At 48.2% G+C, this 19896-nt stretch overlaps 1 protein-coding gene across 1 annotated transcript; it reads left to right on the forward strand.

Annotated features, from left to right (window-relative positions):
• The first annotated feature begins 307 nt into the window (after window positions 1-307).
• Window positions 308-18994, forward strand: CAPG (capping actin protein, gelsolin like). The gene is made up of 10 exons (XM_007529858.3): window positions 308-361; window positions 7685-7720; window positions 7856-8028; window positions 8121-8275; window positions 8458-8625; window positions 10928-11077; window positions 11430-11522; window positions 12613-12745; window positions 18148-18236; window positions 18800-18994. Exons 2-10 carry the CDS (start codon window positions 7698-7700, stop codon window positions 18863-18865), a joined length of 1050 nt encoding a protein of 349 aa, XP_007529920.1. The 5' UTR covers window positions 308-361; window positions 7685-7697; the 3' UTR covers window positions 18866-18994.
• Window positions 18995-19896: the final 902 nt, after the last annotated feature.

Here is a 19896-nt window from a genome sequence, read left to right on the forward strand (position 1 = left end):
TGCACAGAATCTGGAACCCCATGAGCCTCCATATTGCAGTGGTGCCACCAGGGTCACAGACTTCCCTGTGGAGATGTGGGCAGACAAGGGCTGGTCATCTATGGTTTAACTTTCCCTGCTAAACCATGACCTGGGGTAGGGGGTACTGGTATTCTCTTCCTGAGGGGCTAGACACATTTACTTGGGTTCCTTACTGAATGATCAGTTCTAGGACAGGGAAGCAAATTCTATGGAGCATCGACGATGAGTTGTACCATCTCATTAGTCTTCAGCTTTTTTTCTTTTAATCTTTATGACCATTTTGTAGATTGAACACAGAGGCTCCAGGAAGTTAAATCACTTGCCTGAGGAAGCATAACCAGTAAGTAGCTAAAAGATTCAGCTCTTTCCACTCTACCATGTTATCTGCCCATTCTCTGATTCTAGTGAGTACAAGGCCCTGTGAGAATTTCATTCCAGGCTAATTTCTTCTCCTTCACCTTCTCCGTCCCCTCCTCCTCCTCCTCCTCTTCTTCCTTCTTCTCCTTCTCCTTCTCCTTCTCTTCCTCCTCCTTTTTTTTTTTTTTTTAACCAGAGAACTGATCAGCTCTGGCTTATGGTGGTGTGGGAGATTGAACCTGGGGTGAACCTGGGGCTTTGGAGCCTCAGGCATGAGATTCTCTTTGTATAATCATTTTGCAATCTACCCCTGCCCCTCTATTCTATTCTATCCTATCCTATTCTATTCTATTCTATTCTATTCTATTCTATTCTATTCTATTCTATTCTATAGCACTGCTCAGCACTGGCATATGGTGGTGCTGGGGATTGAACCTGGGACCTTAGAGCCCTTAGGCATGAAGATTTTTTTGTATAACTTTTATGCTATCTCTCCAGCCCCTCAAAACAATTTGTTTTTAGATGCAGGAGATAGCTCACCTAATAGATCCAACACTACCATACATAACAAGTACTGTAGTGGCTCCCTCTGTCTCTTGCAGCTTCTCTATCTGTCTCTTTTATTTATTTTTTCCCCTTTTGTTGCCCTTGTTGTTGTAGCCTTGTTGTGGTTATTATTGTTGTTGTTGGTGTCGTTCGTTGTTGGATAAGACAGAGAGACATGGAGAGAGATGGGGAAGACAGAGAGGGGGAGAGAAAGATAGACACCTGCAGACCTGCTTCACTGCCTGTGAAGCGACTCCCCTACAGGTGGGGAGTGGCGGGCTCAAACCAAGATCCTTACACCGCTTGTCCTTGTGCTTTGTGCCACATGTGCTTAACCCGCTGCGCTACCGCCCTACCCCCTCTATCTGTCTCTTTTAAATTAAAAAAGAAGGGAAAAGAAAAAGAGGGCAAAGAGTCTGCCCACAGTGGTGGAATCACACAGGCTCAAAGCCCTAGTGCTTCAAAAATAACTTAAAAAAAATCAAATGCATGCATTCAGGAGAAAGACAAACTAGAAAGAGGAAGAAAATTGTGCAGAGCCAGTGACCCCACCCAGGAAATGTGACTAACCCCATGGAGGCCAGAGCTGGGCACACAAACCCGCTGAGGCTGGTGGGGAACATGGCCAGCAAAGGCTTTCCAGTGACTGGCTTTTCAGCTCTCAGCCTCAGAAATGCCAGCCTGGGCCTGTGGTCGCCTGAGGCTACTGTGGAGAGGCCCAGGTCAGGGTGAGTCTCCAGCTGCCCTGTCAGTGCCTGAGGAGCTGGCTGGGCAGTTCCCGTGGCCAGCCCTCCAGGTCTTCTCTCCTGGGTCAAGACCCGCATCACCTCCCAGCACTGTCCACCCCTTTTCTGTCTGAAGACATGGCCTCAGCAGGGGCTGGGGAAGGAGGGTGAGGAAGCAGGGTGAGAGCATTGCAGGAGGAGTCAGAGGGAAGTAAGCCCTTAGGGTGGGGCAGGTTGGGAGGAAACTGGACCGTGAACTGCAGAAATAGGAGACAGTTACATTGAGGTAGAGGTGGGTGGGTGGCTGAGGGTGAGGCGTACCTGGGGTCAGGCTGTCTGGAACCCTCTTGGTGGGCAGATGAGGACCTGGAAACAGATATATATATATATATATATATGTTTGGAAGCCACCAGTATCCCCTAGTCTGCTGTCCTTATGTCAGGTTCCTGGTCCATTGAGTAAAACCTTGGTCAACTGCCCTCAGGGCTTATCCTGACCATGTGAGGTCATCACATCATGTGACAGGACTCTCAGAGGCTGTCAGAGGCTGTCAGCCTGTGTAGAGTTGTATGCAGATTTGAAGCTGCCTCGCCCCAGGACAGGACTGTGGGGTGGTTACAGACAGGCAGGAGTGTTTTGGGGCCACAAGCCACTATTTTCCATACTCATAGGGCCCTGTGGTTGCTTGGAGGAGGGGAAGGAGGCAGGAGTGGAGCAGGTCTGGGAAGACAGCACCAGTCTGTAGACCCCTGTGGCCAGATCCTGAGACTGTCCACTCCCAGGCTGCGAGGATCACGTGTTGCTTCTAGTTTGTCATTCTCCCCACGGTGCCTTCTTGTGGAGGCAACTGGTGCTGTTTCATTTCATATCTAGGAGCAGACTGTGAGGTACAGGTACCCATTCTAGATCAATGGAATCAGACTGAGGAGGCAAAGGGAATAGGGAAGGGGGGGGTTTGTCATTCTGACAGCCGCCAAGCATTGTCTAAAATCATGCTTAATAGCACCATCTGACTGACCCCCCTTCCTTATCTCCTGAGCCCCAAATATCTTTTTTATTATTATTTTTAATTTTTTATTATTTTTATTTATTTATTGGGTAGAGACAGCCAGAAATTGAGAGAGAAGGGGATGATAGAGACAGAGAGAGATAGAGAGACACCTGCATCACTGCTTTAACACATGCAAAGCTTTCCCTCTGCGGGTGGGGACTGGGGGCTTGAACTGTGGTCCATGCACATTGTAACGTGTGCTCAGCCAGGTGCACCACCACCTGGCCCCTCCCCCAGAATATCCTCAAAGGAAGTTCCTGGGACAGCCAGTATAACCTGTCCTGTCTCCAGGCATAGCCCCAACCCTGGGATGATCTGGTTTCCTATCCACCTCCCTCATACCCCCACTTTGGCCTTTCCTCTAGGACTGGGGGCTGCTTGGTAGCTAGGCTGTGTCAGCCTGGTGAGACCCTGCACTTTCCCTCAGGTTCCGTGTGTAGTTGGAGCCCAGTGAGGCCTGCCAGCCTAACATTATTTGAGCACTGAGGGGTGCCAGGCAGACTTGAGGAGTTTTCAATTAGATTCAGAAAGGCCAAATGCAGTCACTGCCTGAAAGGCCCTTATCGTCTATTAGTGGAGGCAGGCAGGCCCTTAGCTTCCCACCATTTCAAGGTGGGAAGAAGCAAAGACTTGGCTAGATAGTGGTGCAAGAACTGTGGTTTAAACCCCAGGTCCCCACCTGCTGGGAGGAAGCTTCATAAGCGATAAAGCAGTGCTGCAGGTGTCGCCCTCTCTGTCTTTCATACCCCTCTGAATTTCTCTCTGTCCTATTAAAAAAAAAAAAGACTCTAAGAGGTGTAGAAGAGGCTGCCTTGTGAGGTGGTGAGGGATGCTATCAGAGGGGTTTCTGTACTGTGCACGTATGGAGCTGTGTTGAGAGGCAGAGGCGGGGTAGGACTAGGGAAACACTAAGGCTCCACCTGGGGAGAGCTTGGACATTCATGTTGTCATAAGGTCCTAAGGTAGCTTTAGTGAGAAGCCAGGGTGGAGAGCTAGAGTAGTGAAGAGCAGTAGCTAAACCCCATTCATCCAACCCCCAGGGTCCCATAGCTTCGGTTTGTGGGCTCAGATCATTATCACAGAATAGAAATAGTAAAGCTGACAATTGGCCTCCTCTCTCATGCCATCTCCGTCCTGGGCTCTCCCCACTGGCTGGTGGCCACTGCCTCACCACTTCAGGCCTGAGTCACTGCTTGCAGGGGATGTGGGCACAGCATGTGACATGTGGGAGACAAAGAAACATCAGATTCTCCACCCCACCAAACTTCACTGCCCCCTCCCCCACATTCCTCCACCCTGTTGGAAAAGTATGGTGACAAAAAAAAAATGCCTTCCACTATTTTGCAAGTTAGGAACGGGAAAGGAGAGCCATAATTCACACAACAGGCTACATCCATTACCACTGCCCCTGTTTCTCCCTCTGCTTTCCCACTAGCTTCCAAAGATTGTTTTCCCATCCTGCTTTCCTAGATCCATCTTTGCCTCTTTTCTTTCTTCCTTCCTTCTTTCTTCCCTACCTTTCTTTTTTTTCTTTTTTTATATTTAAAAATTTTTATATTCATTTATTTATTTTCACTTTTGTTGTCCTTGTTGTTTTTCATTGTTGTTGTAGTTATTCTTCTTGTTGTTATTGATGTAATCCTTGTTGAATAGGACAGAGAGAAATGGAGAGAGGAGGGGAAGACCGAGAGGGGGAGAGAAAGATAGACACCTGCAGACCTGCTTCACCACCTCTGAATCGACTCCTCTGCAGGTGGGGAGCCGAGAGCTCAAACCAGGATCCTTGCCAGTCCTTGTGCTTCGCACCACGTGCGCTTAACCCACTATGCTACCGCCCGACTCCCTCTTTTTAATTACTGTTACTATTACTGTTTTTTTTTTTTTTTTTTTTTTTTTTTACCAAAGCACTGATCAGCTCTGGTTTATGGTGGTGCATGGGACTGAACCTGGGACTTTGGAGCCTCAGGCATGAGAATCTTTTTGCATAACCATTATGCTCTCTACCCTCCACCCTTGTTACTTTTTTTAAAAAAGTTTTTATTTTTTATTTTTAAGATTTTATTTATTTATTAATGAGAAAGATAGGAGAGAGAGAAAGAACCAGCCATCACTCTGGTACATGTGCTGCCAGGGATTGAATTCAGGACTTGATGCTTGAGAGTCCAGTGCCTTAGTCATTGCACCGCATCCTGGACCACTTAAAAAATTTTCTTAATCTTTATTGGATAGAGACAGCCAGAAATCGAGAAAGAAGGGGGTGATAGGAAGGGAGAGACACACCTGCAATACTACTTAACCACTTGCAAAGCTTTCCCCCTGCAGGTGGGGACCGGGGGCTCGAACCTGTCCTTGAGCACTGTAAAATGTATGCTCAACCAGGTGCACCACCACCCAGCCCCTATTATTGTTATTTTAATATTATTTACTACCAGGTAGAGACAGATAAATTAAGAGAGAAGGGGAGATAGTGAGAGAAAGAGAGTGGTCCAGGAGATGGCGCAGTGGATAGACATTGCACTCTCAAGCATGAGGTCCTAAGTTCAAGCCTGGCAGCACATGTACCAAAGTGATGTCTGACTCTTTTTCTCTCTCCCCCCATCTTTCTGATTAATAAATAATATCTTTAACTTTTTAATTTTTTATTTATTTATTTACTTACTTATTCCTTTTTGTTGCCCTTGTTGAATAAATGATATCTTTATAAGAAAGAGAGAGACACCAGCAGCCCTGCTTCACCACTTATGAAGCTTCCCCCTTTCAGGGGGAGACCAGGGACTTGAACCTGGGTCTCTGTCTCTGTCTGTTGGCAGCATCTGCAGGCCTTCCACTGCTGCTTTCATTTGGTGCCTGAGCTCTAAACAGGTCTTTTCACACATCCTCTGCTGGGTAATCTATTTCTCAGTTCCCAAAGGAAAGTCACCCCCTCCCCACCTTCTATCCTTTCCCTATATTTTGGACAGAGATTGAAAGACAGGGAAAGGGAGGACAAGAGGAGAAAGGCTTGAACCCAGGTCTGTACATGTGAACTCAGCCAGGTGTTTTCCACCCCAGAAAGCTTTTTTTAAAAAATTTTTTTATTATCTTTATTTATTGGATAGAGACAGCCAGAAATCAAGAGAGAAGGAGGTGATAGAGAGGGGGAGAGACAGAGAGACACCTGCAGCCCTGCTTCACCACTCATGAAGCTTTCCCACTGCAGTTGGGGGCCAGGGGCTCGAACCCGGGTCCTTGCACATTGTAATACGTGCGCACAACCAGGTGCGCCACCACCTGGCCCCAAGGTTCTTTTTTTTTAAGACAAGGAAGTCATAAGCAAGAAAGTCTTGTTTCAGGTTTAAGTAATTACCTCTGAGGAATGAATGTGGTCTGTGTGGTCGATGATTTCCTCTTTTAGGGGAGTGGGGGGGTTGAAAGGATTATCTCTTGAGTGCTGACCAAAAAATTCCACATTGACTGGTTAAGAGTATATTCCTGGTGGGTTGGGTGGTAGTGCAGCAGGTTAAGCGCAAGTGGCACAAAGCACAAGGCCTGGCTTAAGGATCCCGGTTCCAGCCCCCAGCTCCCCACCTCCAGGGGGGGTCATTTCACAGGCGGTGAAACAGGTCTACAGGTGTCTTTCTCTCCCCCTCTGCCTTCCCCTTCTCTCTCCATTTTTCTCTCTTATCCAACAATGACGACATCATCATCAACAACAATAATAACTACAACAACAATAAAACAACAATGGCAACAAAAAGGGAAAATAAATTAAAAAAACATTTTTAAAAAAAGAGTATATTCCTGGAGAAGCTTGTAAATGCAGTTAGATTGGATACAAAGCTTTCGTGTGCTTGGCCCTGGTTTCCCCATTTTGAACCTGTTTCTTTTTTACTTTATCTTTTTTTTTTTTTTTTTTTTTTACTGGAACACTGCTCAGCTCTGACTTATGATGGTGACTTTGGAGCCTTAGGTAGGCCTGAGAGTCTCTTTCCATAACCATTATGCTATCTACCCCTCACCCAATAATTTTTCTTTTCATTTATTTTTTGATAAAGACAGAGAACTTGAGCAGGACGGGAGAGAGAGAGAGAGAAAAGGAGAGAGATGCTTGTACACGGCTCCAGTGCTCGCGAAGTGTCCCTTCTGTAGATGAAGACCAAGGATTGAATCCAGGCCCTTGCACATGGTAGTGTCTGTGTTCTGCCAGGTGCACCACCTTCCGGACCCCTGTCATTCCTTTTTAACAGCAGTTATTATTTACAGCTAAACCCCAGACATCTGAAAGAAGAGGGACTGGGAAGGCACAGCAAGGAAAGACATGAGCTCAGTGACCACAGACCTGACTTCCCACAGCCATGCACTAGCTCTGTGACTTTGCGTGGAGACTCTTCCAACCTCAGGGGTTTTTTTTGTTTTTTGTTTTTTGTGTTTTGGTCTATATACTAGATCCAGGAGAATCTTCTCTTGGGCTCCTATACATGAAGTAGTTGGTGGATATAAAGACACTTGGCCACCTGGGAGGGCATTCCCAGACCAGTTGAAAGGTGGTTATCACCACATTTGTAATAGCAGTGACTTCTGGAGTGGTGGGAGACAGCTCATCAAATAGAGTGCATATTTTACCGTACAGGAAGACTCGGGTTCAAGGCCTCCAACACCATATGGGAGCACCATGTGATATCTCTCCTCTGTCTGTCCCTCACCCTCTATCTGGAAGGAAAAAAAAAAGTGTTCTTGAGTTGGAGGGTAGGGTGGGGAGGCCAGGGAGATAGCTTAATGGTTACGCTAAAGACTCTCATACCTGAGGCTCAGAGGTCCCTGCTCTAATCCTTGGCACCAACTTAAGCCAGAGTTGAACAGTGCTCTGGTAAAAATCAATCAACCAGTCAATCAATCAATCAGTCACTGAGAACAGTGAATTGTGCCACCATGAAGTCCCAGAGAAACGCTGGCCACTAATAATAATAGTAATAACAACAAGATGAATGTCTTCTGTCTTTCCAGACCCAGAAACAGCATGTACTCACCCATCCCCCAGAGGTAAGTTGTGGGGCCCTCTCACCCTTCTCCTTCACTCCTCACCCCCACACTGCAGTTCCCAAGGCTTGTGCTCGGGGGTCCCGTCTTTGTGGGCCCTGCCACTGCCAGCTCTCCCTCCCCCCCCCCCCCCCGCAGCGGATCCCCGTTTCCAGCCACTGTGCAGAATCCTGGCCTGCACGTCTGGCGGGTGGAAAAACTGAAGCCGGTGCCCGTGGCCCGCGAGAACCAGGGCATCTTCTTCTCTGGGGACTCCTACCTAGTGTTGCACAATGACCCAGAACAGCTGTCCCATCTGCACCTGTGGATAGGTGAGGAGCAGGGGCTGGAGGTGTGGCTCGGGTAGGGGCCAGGGCTGAGAGGGATCTCACAGGCCTCTGCCGACACCTGCCACCTGCCATAGGCCAACAGTCATCCAAGGATGAGCAGGGGGCATGTGCCATGCTGGCTGTGCACCTCAACACCCTGCTTGGGGAGCGGCCCGTGCAGCACCGGGAGGTGCAAGGCAACGAGTCTGACATCTTCATGAGTTACTTTCCACGCGGCCTCAAGTATCAGGTCAGAGCCCTCCTCCCGGCACAGCCACTCTGTGGCTTCTCAGAGCCAGCCCCACTTACAGCTGGTTCTTACCGTCAGGGCTGGGTCCTTCTCCACCGTTCTACCAGTTTCCCAGTTGAATGGGGAGTGGGCTCTTGGCCTCCTGTCAGTTCATTCAGGCTGCCTGTCTGGGCTGCATGCAGGAAGGCGGAGTGGACTCAGCATTTCATAAGACCTCACCCGGGGCCAAGCCAGCAGCCATTAAGAAACTCTACCAGGTGAAGGGGAAGAAGAACATTCGTGCCACTGAACGGGCATTGGGCTGGGACAGCTTCAACACTGGGGACTGCTTCATCCTGGACCTGGGCCAGGTAGGTCAGCAGGACTAGACTGAGCATTCTGTGTTGGTACCATCTTTAATTTAATTTAATTTAATTTAATTTAGTGGAGCCAGTCAGTGCACAATTGCTTGAGCACACATGTTACAGTGTGTGAGGACCCAAGTTCAAGCCCCTGCTCCCCACCTGCAGGGGGAAATCTTCACAAGTGATGAAGCAATGCTGTGGGTGTCTCTCTCCATCTCTGTCTTTTCCTTTTTTCTTGATTTCTGTCTCTATTCAATAATAAGTCACATATTAAAAAAAATAGTTCTGGGGGCTGGGCAGTGGCAGTTAAGCATACATAATACTGCACAAAAGGACAGGCAAGGACCCAGGTTTGAGCCCCCGTTCCCCACCTGCAACAGAGATGTTTCATGAGAAGTGAAACAGGACTGCAAGTGTCTTTCTCCATCTCTACCTCACCCTTCCCTCTCAATTTCTCTTGTTCCTATTGAATAATAGTTAAAAAGCTCCCAGGGAGGGGAGTCAGGTGGTAGCGCAGCAAGTTAAGCGCACGTGGTGCAAAGCGCAAGGACTGGCTTAAGATTTCTGGTTCGAGCCCCGTGGCTCCCCACCTGCAGGGGAGTCACTCGCTTCACAGGCAGTGAAGCAGGTCTGCAGGTGTCTATCTTTCTCTCCCCCTCTCTGTCTTCCCTTCCTCTCTTCATTTCTCTCTGTCCTATCCAACAATGATGACATCAACAACAACAACAATAATAACTACAACAAAGGCAACAAAAGGGAATAAATAAATAAATAAATAAATTTTTTTAAAAGTTCCATGGTCTGGGAGGTGGCGCAGTGGGTAAAGCATAAGACTCTCAAGCATGAGGTCCTGAGTTCAATCCTCAGCAGCACACGTACCAGACTGATGTCTGGCTCTTTCTCTCTCTTCCTATGTTTCTTGTTAATAAATAAATTGTTTTTTTAAAAAAAGTTCCCAGGGGAAAAGTTTAAAAAATCAATTTAATTTCTTTTTAAAGATCTATTCATTAATTTAAAAATATTATTTACTTATTAATGAAAGAGAAAGATAATGAGAGAGAGAGAGAGATCAGAGCACTGCTCAGCTCTGGTTTATGGTGATGCTGGGGATTGAGCCTGGTATCTCAGAGAACAATTCATTTACAAAAGGGAGAGGGAGAGAGACACAGAGACAAACAGTGACACAGGGAAAGTCAGAGCTTGCGCTGCCATGGATCAAACTTGGAGCCTTTTGCTTATAATTCAAAAACTTTATCCACTATGCCACCTCCCATGCTGCTGATTTTAAAGCTAAAGCACTGCTCTGCCACTCATGATGCTCTGTTTTCGTCTTTCTTGTTTTTATGTGGTGCTGGACCTAGGGTCTCCTGCATTCAAGGCATGTAACTGGTGAGCCACCTTTCTTGTGATGCTGAAGATAGGGGGCAGAAAGACCAGTCCAGGAGCAATTTGGGAGGGAGGGTGAGAAGTATTAGGATGAAGGCCAGGAACAAGCTACACAGAAGTGATGAGAACTGTGTTTAGACAGGGCTCCAGGATAGAACAGGATAGAATTGGTGTCTGCCCATGAATGAATTCATCCATTCATCATTCATTCATTCATCCATTCATCATTCATTCATTCATCCATTCATTCACTCAGTACATGTCCAATTTGTGTCTGAATGTATGCCAGCCTCTATTTTAGTGCTGAACTCACAGCAGTGGACAAAATATGCCCAAATTAAGCAAAACACTGATGCTCTAATGGAACGTGCATTCTTTTTTTTTTTAATTTAAAAAAATTTTAAAAAATATTTATTTATTCCCTTTTGTTGCTCTTGTTGTTTGATTGTAGTAGTAGTAGTAGTTGTTGTTGTTGGATAGGACAGAGAGAAATGGAGAGAGGGGGAAAGAAAGATAAGACACCTGCAGACCTGCTTCACCGCTTGTGAAGCGACTCCCTTGTAGGTGGGGATCCAGGGGCTCAAACTGGGATCCTTAATGCCGGTCCTTGGCATTCTTCTATTCTATACATATTTTATTCATTAATGAGAGAGAAAGGAGGATAGAGAGAGAGGCATCACTCTGGTTCATGCGCTGCTGGGGATAGAACTTGGGACCTCATGCTTAACAGTACAACACTTTATTCACTGCCCAACCTTCTTGGCTGCTCTCCTGCTTTCTTCATTGTCTTGCCTCAGTCTCAGGAAACTAACTGTTCCTTAGACAACACCCCAGTAAAACACACACGCATGCACACACACAGAGAGATACACACTGCAAGATAGGCGTGGACTCTAACCTGAGCCTCCCCATCTCCCTCCAGAACATCTTTGCCTGGTGTGGTGAGAAGTCCAACATCCTGGAGCGCAACAAGGCGCGGGACCTGGCCATGGCCATCCGGGACAGTGAGCGACAGGGCAAGGCCCAGGTGGAGATGGTCACCGACGGGGAGGAGCCTGCTGAGATGATCCAGGTTGAGGGGATGTGGAGTGTGGGAGCCTTCCTGGGAGCTGCTGAGAGGAAGTGATCAGCCCGGGGCTTGGTGTCTGGAGACTGATGGGCATGGCAGGGCAGGGCCACTAACTACTCAGGGCTGTGACTGGCTCACAAGGTGCCTCAGAGGATTCAGGGTGCCCCTGGGATTCATGGACCAGTGGCACAGCAGGTGGGGTCGACAGACCTGAACCCTCACTCACCTCCATTGGGGGCCCTTGTACAGTTTAGGGTTTGCCTCAAGAGGCAGCAGCCCTGTGCATGGTGGATGGGTAAGGTCTGGGCAGGTGCTCAGGAACCCCTGGAAACCTGACCCGTCCTGACCGTTGCAGGTTCTGGGCCCAAAACCTGCTCTGAAGGAGGGAAACCCTGAAGAAGACCTCACAGCTGACCAAACAAATGCCCAGGCTGCAGCTCTGTACAAGGTGGGCATGCTGGGCCTGTTCTGGGACAGAGCAGAGGGGAGAGAGGGACAGCAGGGGAAGCTGGGCCTGGCACCAGGGCTTAGAGCTAGAAGGCGGGGGCGGGAGTGGGCCAGTGTCAGCCCTTCAGAGGAGGAAACTTCACTTCACTTCCAGCTCTTCTTGGAGAATTGAAGCCACTGCTGACCTTTACTTTCTTGTCTTCTTTTTTAAAATTTTAGTTTTATTTATTTTTATTGGTAGGACAGAGGAAAAATTGAGAGGGGAGCGGGAGAGAGAGAAGAGAGAAAGACACTTGCAGACCTGCTTCCCTGTGCATAAAGCATCCCCCCTGCAGGTGGGGACTGGGGGTTTGAACCCAGATCCTTGCACACGGTATCTGTGCACTCAAACAGGTGTGCCACAGTCCAGCCCCACTTGTCTTCTGTCAGTCAGAGTTCAGGGCGCCAGTATGCCGGGCTAGCTTCGCCGGGGGGAGACAGACGATCAGGGACACATGGCTGAGCGGAGAAGCAGTATTTCTTTATTCACGAGCGGAACGGTTCAAAAAAACTAATCTAATCTAATCACAACCCAAATATGTCCTCCTCTCTCTCCTCCGGCTGAAGAGTCGAAGAGTCGGGGGACCCAGGAAGTGTGTATGATAGGGGTGGGGAGAAGCAAGAAGCACGGAAAGGCAAGGACTAAACCAAAATCTCCCTGAGGCAGGGGGAGTGAGACCAAACCAATGTAACAGAATGACCATGTAAATAGACCACAACGTCAAGCAGTGTAACAGAAGGGATCCCAGAAGCAGAACTAGAAGCATGTGGAGTTCACTTAATTTGGAGTTCACTTAATGTGGAGTTCACTTAATTTCCCAGTAGATTTGGCTTCTGCTGCACTGAGCAAGTGTGACCTAAGGGCTGCCTAGGGTCTGCCTCTCAGTCTTTTCCCCTTTGTCACACCTGCTCCTCAGGCCTGGGGTAGTGGGTAGAGACTGTGGTGCAGAGATGGTGGCCTAGTGCTTGGGCAGAGGACAGGGCTGGTGTGTTTCTTGGGAGGAGGTGGCATCTTGCAACACTCATCTGCCCAATCTGCCATCCTCCCCCAGGTTTCTGATGCCACGGGACAGATGAACCTGACCAAGGTGGCTGACTGCAGCCCCTTTGCCTTTGAGTTGCTGATATCTGACGACTGCTTTGTGCTGGACAATGGGCTCTGTGGAAAGATCTACATCTGGAAGGGTATGTGTAGCACCTGCACCACTCCTCACCTGGCAGGCTCCCCAGTGGAGGGCTCAGCCTGCTTGGCTGCTTTTACAGCTCAGTGTGGGGCTGGGAAGACAGCATAGTGGCTTGCACAGATACTTAAATGCTTGAGCCCCCCAGGTTCAACCCCCACTTCCACCATAAGCCAGAACTGATCAGTGCTCTGGTTAAAAAATAATAAAGTCAGTGTAAGGGGCTGGGCAGTGGCACACCCAGTTAAGCGTACATAGAATCATGAGCAATGACCTGCATAAGGATTCAGGTTCAAGCCCCCGCTCCCCACCTGCAGAAGGGACACTTTACAGGTGGTGAAACAGGTTTGCAGATGTCTATCTTTCTCTGTCCCCTCTCTAGCTTCCCTACCCTTCTCAATTTCTCTCTGTCTTATTGAATAAAATGGAGGACAAAAGGAAAAAATGGCCATCAGGAGGAGTGGATTTATAGTGCTGGCACCATGCTCCAGAGACTAGAGACAAAAAAAAAAAAAATTCAGTGTGTGTGTGTGTGTGTGTGTGTGTGTGTGTGTGTGTGTGTGTGTGTAGGAGTCACCTCGTTGTGCACACTCTATTGTCATGTGTGGGAGCCTGAGTTCAAGCCCATGCTCACCATGTTGAGCATCTGCACAGAGGAAGCTTCATGAGCAACGAAGCAATACTACATCTCCCCTTCTCTGTCTCTCACCCTGTCTTAAAAAGAAAAAAAAGTGGGGGTGCAGTTTGATGAGTGTGGAGCAATCCAGCTGGTACAGAATTCCAGTAATAAAAGTAGGAGCAAACAAACAAAAAAACAGCCTCAGGGAGCTGAGATTCTTATGACAAAGGAATCAGGACTCTTTTTGTTGTTGTCTCCACCCTCGAGATTCTAGGCAATGGTTCTGAAAGTGACATGCCCCAAAATCACCTGCGGACCTGTTGCAACAGATGGCTGGGCTCCACCTCCCCACCCTAACCATGATTCGTTTTTTTGGCTGGAGTAGAGCCAAAAAAAAAAAATCACCTGTCTAACCAGCTTCCAGGCTGCACTGCTGGTCCCGGAACCACATTTTGAGGACTGCTGCCTTACAGCTCTCCTGTGCCCTAAGGGCCACTGGACCCTCATCCTGCCTTGGGGTGGGACAGGCACATCTTTGCTGAATTAAATCTGACTTTATGCAGTGGCTAGTAAACTTACAGAACTTATTTTTTCCCCAAGAAGTTGTTTTGCTGGGATAGGAAGACAATTTGCTTGGTTTGATTCTGAAAATGTTGAGAAATGCTTTGAGCCTCTGAATGATCATGGGAGCTTGATTGCCTGACTTCTCCTATTACTAGTAGCGCTGCTACAACACTACTTCTATTCACCCCACCCTTCTTTTCTCTCTTTGTGATGACAGAGACAGAGAGGGAGAGAGAGGGTGGAAGAGACACCTGGAGTCTGCTCTACTGCTCATGAAGCTTCCCCCTTGCAGGTGGGGACTGGGAGCCCAAACAGGGGTCCATGTTCACCACTGCCCGCCTGCCCCCTCTTTCATTACTTCTTCATGGTTGTCTTATATATATATATATATATTTTTTAAATTTATTCCCTTTTGTTGCCCTTCGTATTTTATTGTTGTCATTGTTGGATAGGACAGAGAGAAATTGAGAGAGGAGAAGACAGAGAGGGGGAGAGGAAGATAGACACCTGCAGACCTACTTCACCGCTTGTAAAGTGACTCCCCTGCAGGTGGGGAGCTGGGGGCTAGAACCAGGATCCTTGAGCCAGTCCTTGCGCTCATGGTTGCCTTTTTTTGAGCATGTCTTGCCTCCTTACCAGACCAGGCAAAACCCTCTTTGCTCCACCTCCTCTTCCCCCTCTTCTTTGTGCCTCTTCCTCTTCCTCCTCCTTTGTCATCATCAGGGTTTCATCATGCTGCATTGACATTTTCAGGCAGAGAAACAGAGGGAGAGAGGGAAAGACCACAGCACTGAAGCTTCCCCAGTGCAATGGGGACCAGGCTTGACCCTGGGCTGCAGGCATAGCCAAGCAGACGCCCTCCTAGGCAAGCTCTCTTGCCGGCTCCAGACTGTAAGCTTCTTTAAAGCAGGAACAGTAGCATCTCTGTTGTTTTGACAAAATAGCATTTGCTTAATTGTGTTTGGGGTCAGCGGCATGGTCAGGAAGAATGGGAAGTGTTGGTGTTCTAAGGTAGCTACTACTAGGCAGCAATAATATTTTAGTGGCGGGCATTATGGGAGATTACCAAGAGTGTGAGAAAGAGAATGCTGGTGGAGTATGGCTGCATTTCCCGTTGGCCACAGGGGGACTTTCCCATGCAACTAATTCCAAAGGATTTTCAAATGTAAATGGGGACAGATTTTAGCTCTAGCAAAGAACTGAACTTTCAGAAAGAGAAACCAGCTGCAGGAATCAGGAAGCTTGGGAGCCAGGAAGAGAAGTAACTGGAGGGTAACTGTGTCAAATCACAGGCAGAATCTAGCAATTAATTCTGGCCAGCCTTGGGACAACTGGATTTTTTATAGCCTACTTGGAGAGCCAATCCCATTTCACAACACTTTCTTTAGAAAAACGCTTTACACAGAGCCACAGTTTGCAGTTATAGGAACTGTCTGTGGTCGGGACTGGAGGACGGTGTAGGCTTCCTTTTTATAAATTCTTAGTTGGCATAACTATTGTCAGTGTGGTCTCTCCGGCTCCATGGGAACAAGATTGTAGTAAATCACTTCCTTTAATTCCAAAAAAAAAGGCAGAGTGTGTGTGTGGGGGGGTAGATAGCATAATGGTTATGCAAAGTGACTCTCATGCCTGAGGCCCCAAAGTGTCCCACACCACCATAAGCCAGAGATAAGCGGTGCTACAGTAAAAAACAAACAAAATAATAATTCCATTTAGTTTTACAAAGACTTAGTAACATTACCTGATTTACTATTAGTATTATTATTTTACCAGAGCACTGCTCAGCTCTGGCTTATGTTGGTATAGGGGATTGAACCTAGGACTTGAAAGCCTCAGGCATGAAATTTTCTGTTTTGTTTGTTTGTTTGTTTTTGTTTTTTTTTTTACCAGAGCACTATTCAGCTCTGGCTTATGGTGGTGTGGGACTGAACCTGGGACTTGGCAGCTTCAGGCATGACAGTCTGTTTGCATAACCATTATGGTATATCCCCACCAAAGTACCTGATTTTTTATGTTTATTTTTCAATGTTTATTTATTTATGTTGGATAGAGATAGAGAAATTGAGGGGGGAGGCAGAGACACTCCCCCCCCTGCACGTAGAGACCAGGGGCTTGAAGCCAGGTCCTTGAGCATTGTAGCATGTGCACTCAACTGGGTGTGTCACCACCCGGCCCCAAAACTTGGTAACAGTACAAATGACAGACTTACAAGGTAGGGGTCCTATGTGTGTATTCAGGGGAGGGGGACTAGCTTTAGTGACTCACTTGAAGGTAACACCAGTTCTCCCTGAGGTCCTCTCAGCACTGATGCAAGCAGGTTTTGACTATTAGAGCAGGCAGAAGAGCAGTCCCATCTCCTTTGCAGCTGCCAGGTTGGAACATGTCTCAGTGGGCTGACTTCACACTTCTAAATTGCTCCTCAGCATTCTTGGCACTGCCTGGTCCACTTCATTTCTCTCTCTCTCTCTCTCTATCTAGCTTTCTCTCTCTCTCTCCCTCCAGGGTTATTGCTTGGACTTAATGCCTGCACTATAAAATCCACTACTCTCAGTGGCCATTTTTGCCCCCTAGGACAGAGAGAAATTGAGAGGGACAGGAAAGATAGAAAGGGAGAGAGAACCTGCCTCACTACTTGTGAAGTGTCCCTAGAATGGAGAGCAGGGGCTCGAACCTGGGTCCTTGTGTATGGTACTATGTGCACTTAACCAGGTGAGCCACCACCCAGTCCTCTCTCTCTCTCTTTTTATCACTTTATTATTTATTGGATAAGGGCAAAGAGAAATCAAGAGTGAAGGAGATAAAAAGGGAGAGAGACAAAGAGAGAGACACCTGCAGCTGGGTATCATTCTGTCTCCATTAAAATAAACAAACCACTCATGAAGCTTTGCCCCTGCAGGTGGGGATCTCAGGTCTGATTATGCATTTCACCAGGTGCACCACCATCTAGCTCCCCCACCCCTATTTCTTTTAAAAGTTGCTAGTTGGGCAGAGGGTAGAAAGCATAATGATTATGCAAACAGACTCATGCCTGAGGCTCCAAAGCCCTAGGTTCAATCCCCCGCACCACCTTAAGCCAGAGTTGAACAGTACTCTGGTTAAAAAAAAAAAAAAAAAAAAAAAAAAAGTTGCTAGGCATTCTGTGCCCTCACATTGTTTCTTAAATATATAGGGGGCTGGGCCATAGCACACAGGGTTAAGCACACATAGTATGAAGTTCAAGGACTGTGCAAGGATCCTGATTCAAGCCCCCAGTTTTCCACCTGTCGGGGGAGGGGGATAAAGCAGGTCTGCAGGTTTCTCTCTCTTCCCATCCTCTCTCAATTTCTCTTTGTTCTATCTAATAAAAAATGGGGGAAATGGCCTCCAGACACTAAGCCCCAGCAAACCCTGGAGGCAATGTGTGTGTGTGTGTGTGTGTGTGTGTGTGTGTGTGTGTGTGTCACTTATTTTAATGATTCAAAGATACAGAAATACAAAGATACAGAAAGACACAGAGAGAAAGAGTAGAGTAATGCTCAGCTCTCTGGCTCATCATGGTGCTGGGGATTGAACCTGGGATCTTGGAGCCTCAGGCATGAAAGCCTTTGTATAACCAACATGCTGTCTCCCAGCCCCTCTTTTAAATTTCCCTGAGAAAAATGGGACATGGGCTAGAGAAACATTCCTACTCTTTAAAAAAACCCTCCTTCCTGGGTCAGGGATGATAGCTCAGTGTGTTAGAGAACAGGACTTGCACCTCTGAGGCCCTGGGGGCCCCAAGTTCAATTCCTGGCACCACTGTAAACCTGAGCTAAGTAGTGCTCTGGATACACATTCTGTCTCCATTAAAATAAATAAATATTGGGATTCGGGTGGTAGTGCAGCAGGCTAAGTGCATGTGGCGCAAAGTGCAAGGACCGGCATAAGGATCCTGGTTCAAGCCCCCGACTCCCTACCTGCAGGGGAGTCACTTCACAAGCAGTGAAGCAGGTCTGCAGGTATCTATCTTTCTCTCCCCCTCTCTGTCTTCCCCTCCTCTCTCCATTTCTCTCTGTCCTATCCAACAACGACGACATCAATAACTACAACAATAAAACAACAAGGGCAACAAAAGGGAATAAATAAATAAGTAAATATTAAAAAAAGAAATAGTGATCATGCTGGTTTTGAGGTATATCTATTTAAATAAAAAATAAAATAAATAAATATTAATAAATTAAAATAGGAATCTTCTTGTGGCACAGGGCAGAAAGCCAATGAAAAGGAGCGGCAGGCAGCCCTCCACGTAGCTGAGGACTTCATCTCCCGCATGCGCTATGCCCCCAACACCCAGGTAAGGAGACCCCCACCTTGTCCCTAGAGCTGTGTCTGAGCTCATCCTGTGGTCCCTTGCCCCTGCAGCTGGCACGGGGTGTGGCGGGGGGGGGGGAGGCAGGAAAGCCTCCCTGACACCAGCAGCGCCCCCCCCCAGTGGAAGAGTCCTCCTCAATCCTGCAAAAGTTAAAAATACCTCATTTCTCATAAGGGTGGTGGTGGCCCTCTCCTGGGAGCCCAGAGAACTGGGTATGCCCCTGGGCAGCTTGTGTACCTCCTCTGGGCCACTGTCCCTGCTTCCTGCCAGCCTTCTCACCCAGCATGACAGTGTCACACACCTTTCTGAGAGGAGCTGGTCATGCTCACCTGGACTTGGCACTGCTGTAAAGTCTGCCTCTGAGTCCTTCAAACACTTTGCTTCCCAGCCAGTGTCCCTGTAATCCCTCCTGACTCGGCTTATATGCGGAGCAGCCCAGCCCTGGCCTTGCTGTGGACTCAGGCCTGGCACCCAGTGCCCGCCCTGTCCTCCCAGCAGACAGAGGCAGAGGTGGCAATCAGCCTTCTTCCCCTGCCATCCTGCAGGTGGAGATTCTGCCCCAGGGCCGCGAGAGTCCCATCTTCAAGCAATTCTTCAAGAACTGGAAATAAGGGTGGTCGTCTTCCTGTCCATCCAACCCCCCACTGCCCAGTGCCCCAAGACTTGCCTTCTTGCTCCTCCAGGATACCTGGTCCATGCTGGAGTGCCCAAGGATGTTCAATAAAGGAGTCGAAAGCTTTCCCCCCTGCCCTGGCCTAATTCCCCACCCTTCCCCATATGGGGTGGAGAGGGACAAGATGGCAATTCTGCATCCTTCAAGGGCCAGAGCTGATATGCATGGTTGCAACAGAGTGGCCAGGGGTCTCATGGGCCTCACAGGTATTTCTGTGAACCCAACAGGGAGGTGGCCCCACGCCAGGTGTCAGGATCACTTGTGGCCAGGAGTTCAGCTTTGTCTCATAGTCCCAACAGGGAGAAAGCTATGGCAACGGGCTTGGGATGCTGCCCCACTCGAGCCAGGACCTCCTCAGCTATCCTGATAAGCCACAGCAGGGCAGTTTCCAAATGATACCTTCCTCAGCTACAAGACATTTTTTTTTTTTTAATCACTGGGGCTTAGCACTAGCACTACGAATCCACTGTTCCTGATGGTCATTTTTTTAAAAATAGGACAGAGAGAAATTCAGAGGGGAGGAGTTTGAGAGAGAAAGATAGACACCTGAAAATCTGCTTTGCTGCATGTGAAGCATCCGGCTACAGATGGGGAGCCGGGGGCTCCAACCTGGTCCTCACACAGATCCTCGTGCTTCACACTATGTGAGCTTAACTGGGAGCATCAGTGCCCAGCCCCCTCAGCTGCAGGATGTTCCGCTCCTACATTGAAGTCTGGCTTGTCACTTCATGAGCTCATCGGGTCATGTCAGGCTGATGAGCGCAGGGTCACTGTGGGGCTGTGCAAATAGCACCTGCTAGTTCCACGGTCGTGGGATCTGCTTCTCACCCTGCCTCCTTTTGATCCTGAGCAAACTACTTTCCCCTGCCCCCGTCTCAGTTGTCCTGATGAATAATGGGAGTGATGGTTAGGATATCAGAGAAGTTGGATGCCCAACCAGAGGGCATAACCCAACAAGCCTGGCATCAG

Source organism: Erinaceus europaeus, chromosome 3 (genome assembly GCF_950295315.1).
Source record: "Erinaceus europaeus chromosome 3, mEriEur2.1, whole genome shotgun sequence".
Taxonomy (NCBI): Eukaryota; Metazoa; Chordata; class Mammalia; order Eulipotyphla; family Erinaceidae; genus Erinaceus; species Erinaceus europaeus.

Excerpts from the sequence above, each read along its gene's own strand:
- CAPG (XM_007529858.3), top strand. The coding sequence starts at position 7,698 with ATGTACTCACCCATCCCCCAGAG. Across the intron at positions 8,276-8,457 it reads CACGCGGCCTCAAGTATCAG|GAAGGCGGAGTGGACTCAGC; the intron begins GTCAGAGCCCTC and ends GGCTGCATGCAG. Across the intron at positions 12,746-18,147 it reads AAAGATCTACATCTGGAAGG|GGCAGAAAGCCAATGAAAAG; the intron begins GTATGTGTAGCA and ends CTTGTGGCACAG.